Consider the following 2,006-nt stretch of genomic DNA (forward strand, 5'->3'; position numbering starts at 1 on the left):
TATCCGTTTGTGGACTGTTTTTGGTACGATGACAACATGAAGGCGGTGCACGCAGGCCAAGTAACCATGTCGCAGGATGGTCACCCGAAAGGCGTCGGGGCATTCAACACCATGAAGAAGAACATTGATATTCCAGATGGAGTCAAGATGGTTGTCAACTACATCACCTTGCCGTTCCAGGCCGACCAATATGCGACTGGACCCCGAAGCTACTTCTTCTCGGACGATAACCCCGCGGGAGTTGCCGCAATCCAGCAAACCGCCGAGTTCCGCGTCATCAAAATGTCGCGTAGTTAAATCCGTGATAATTTCTATTTACTCTGTGGTTTACGAAACAAATACGAAACGTTACAATATCTATTAATAGTATATACTACTAGTACTACTAAACAAAGTGGTGTGTAAAATTGTAGCACTGCGGAAGGAGGCGTGTGTAGTTGAGGGCAAAATGCACAACGAATTAACTGAGGATCTACTAAGATCTCCTTAACCTCATCACTATGAAATCTTCTTAGTCTACTTCACTACTTCTACACTAATATGCACTTTTGTATACAATGGATGCGGGTGCGGTTGATACATTGGGGAACTTCACTAGACTAGCGATTCTATGCCATACTTGTCCTTGAGACACATTCCCAGGCAAGTTAGAGAGGGTTCGTCATGAGCCAGGTACTTAGGAGCTGGGTGCGGGCAAGGTGGTGACAAGGCGTTACCCCCACCTGTCACATCGCTACATTCTCCCCTTGACGTCTTGCTACACCTTGAAATGCCTTGTCTTGGACGAGTTGCTTGAAGTGTACAACATGCTTGATGTCATTTATCAGTTCCCACGTGGCGTCGCTTTCGGGCTGTCCATGCCACTTGACCAAATATTCCAACTTGCGATTGAACTGGCGCTTCTTGAGCAGTTTGTCGACAATGTACATTTCTTCGCCGGTGGATTCGTTTAAACTAACGGGAGTAGCTTTCGGGATAGACCGGGAGGCAAACTTGGCTTTGTTGGGGTGATAGTGCTTAAGTAGATCGACATTGAACTCGTCATGCACACGTGACATCGAGCGAGGCAATATTGAGGCGGATGGCGTTGTCATTAATGGCTTGGACAATCTCAATGGGACCGATGAATCGTGGAACCAACTTGGGACGCTCGGACTTGTCGAGCATCTGGGCATACTTTAAATGCAGGTTGCGAGTCGCTAGCAGTACTTGATCGCCTTTCTTGAAGGTCACGTTCGAACGGCGCTTGTCATAATACTCCTTCTGACGTTGTTGGGCCTTCGTCAAATTCTCGTGAGCCATTCGAATGACTTCCTTTCGATATTACGCAGAATTCTTGGCAAAGTCATTTTTGGGCAAGGAGCTGCTCACGGCAGGGTTGCACAACTTGCCGTCTGTGTCGACTTCGAACCTCGTCAAGCCGGTTGATGCTTGGACCAATCCTTGGTGGGCATACTCGATCGTTGGCAAATGGTTGATCCAGTCTTGTCCTAGATACGACACTTGGCATCTGAGCGCATCTTCGAGAGTTCGATTCTGGCGCTCAGTCGCTCCATCGGCTTGAGCTCTGCCAGCGATAGTCATGGCTTGGCGAATACCCATAATATCCATGAGGGTCTTCCAAAACGTGCTTGTAAACTTGGGGTCACGGTCACTGATGATCATTGCTGGTAGTCCATGATGGCGGACAACATGTTCGAAGAATTCCTTCGCCGTTTGGGGTGCATCGACATCTGATCTCCTCGGGATGTACTTTGGCCAGCTTGGAGAGCTTGTCTACGACGACCAAAACAGCATCTTAGCCTTTTGACACGGGCAAACCAGTGATCCAATGCGCTGAAACAGTTTGCCAACACTCTTCCGGAGCGGGAATGGGAATCATCCTGCCATTTGCACGCAGACTGCTCGTCTTGTATCGGCTACATGTTTCACAAGTCGCGACGTATAACTTCACGTCTTCGGCAAGAGTGTTCCAGTAATACCACTGCGCTACACTTAACATTGTA

The 2,006-nt window shown here is 48.3% G+C and overlaps 1 protein-coding gene across 1 annotated transcript; it reads left to right on the forward strand.

Annotated features, from left to right (window-relative positions):
• Positions 1-36: 36 nt before the first annotated feature.
• H257_13970 (hypothetical protein) lies at positions 37-441 on the forward strand (the record flags this gene model as incomplete). Its single annotated transcript, XM_009841677.1, has 2 exons — positions 37-284; positions 414-441. 2 exons carry the CDS (start codon positions 37-39, stop codon positions 439-441), a joined length of 276 nt encoding a protein of 91 aa, XP_009839979.1.
• Between the last annotated feature and the right edge of the window lie 1,565 nt (positions 442-2,006).

This window comes from Aphanomyces astaci (genome assembly GCF_000520075.1).
Source record: "Aphanomyces astaci strain APO3 unplaced genomic scaffold supercont1.52, whole genome shotgun sequence".
Taxonomy (NCBI): domain Eukaryota; phylum Oomycota; class Saprolegniomycetes; order Saprolegniales; family Verrucalvaceae; genus Aphanomyces; species Aphanomyces astaci.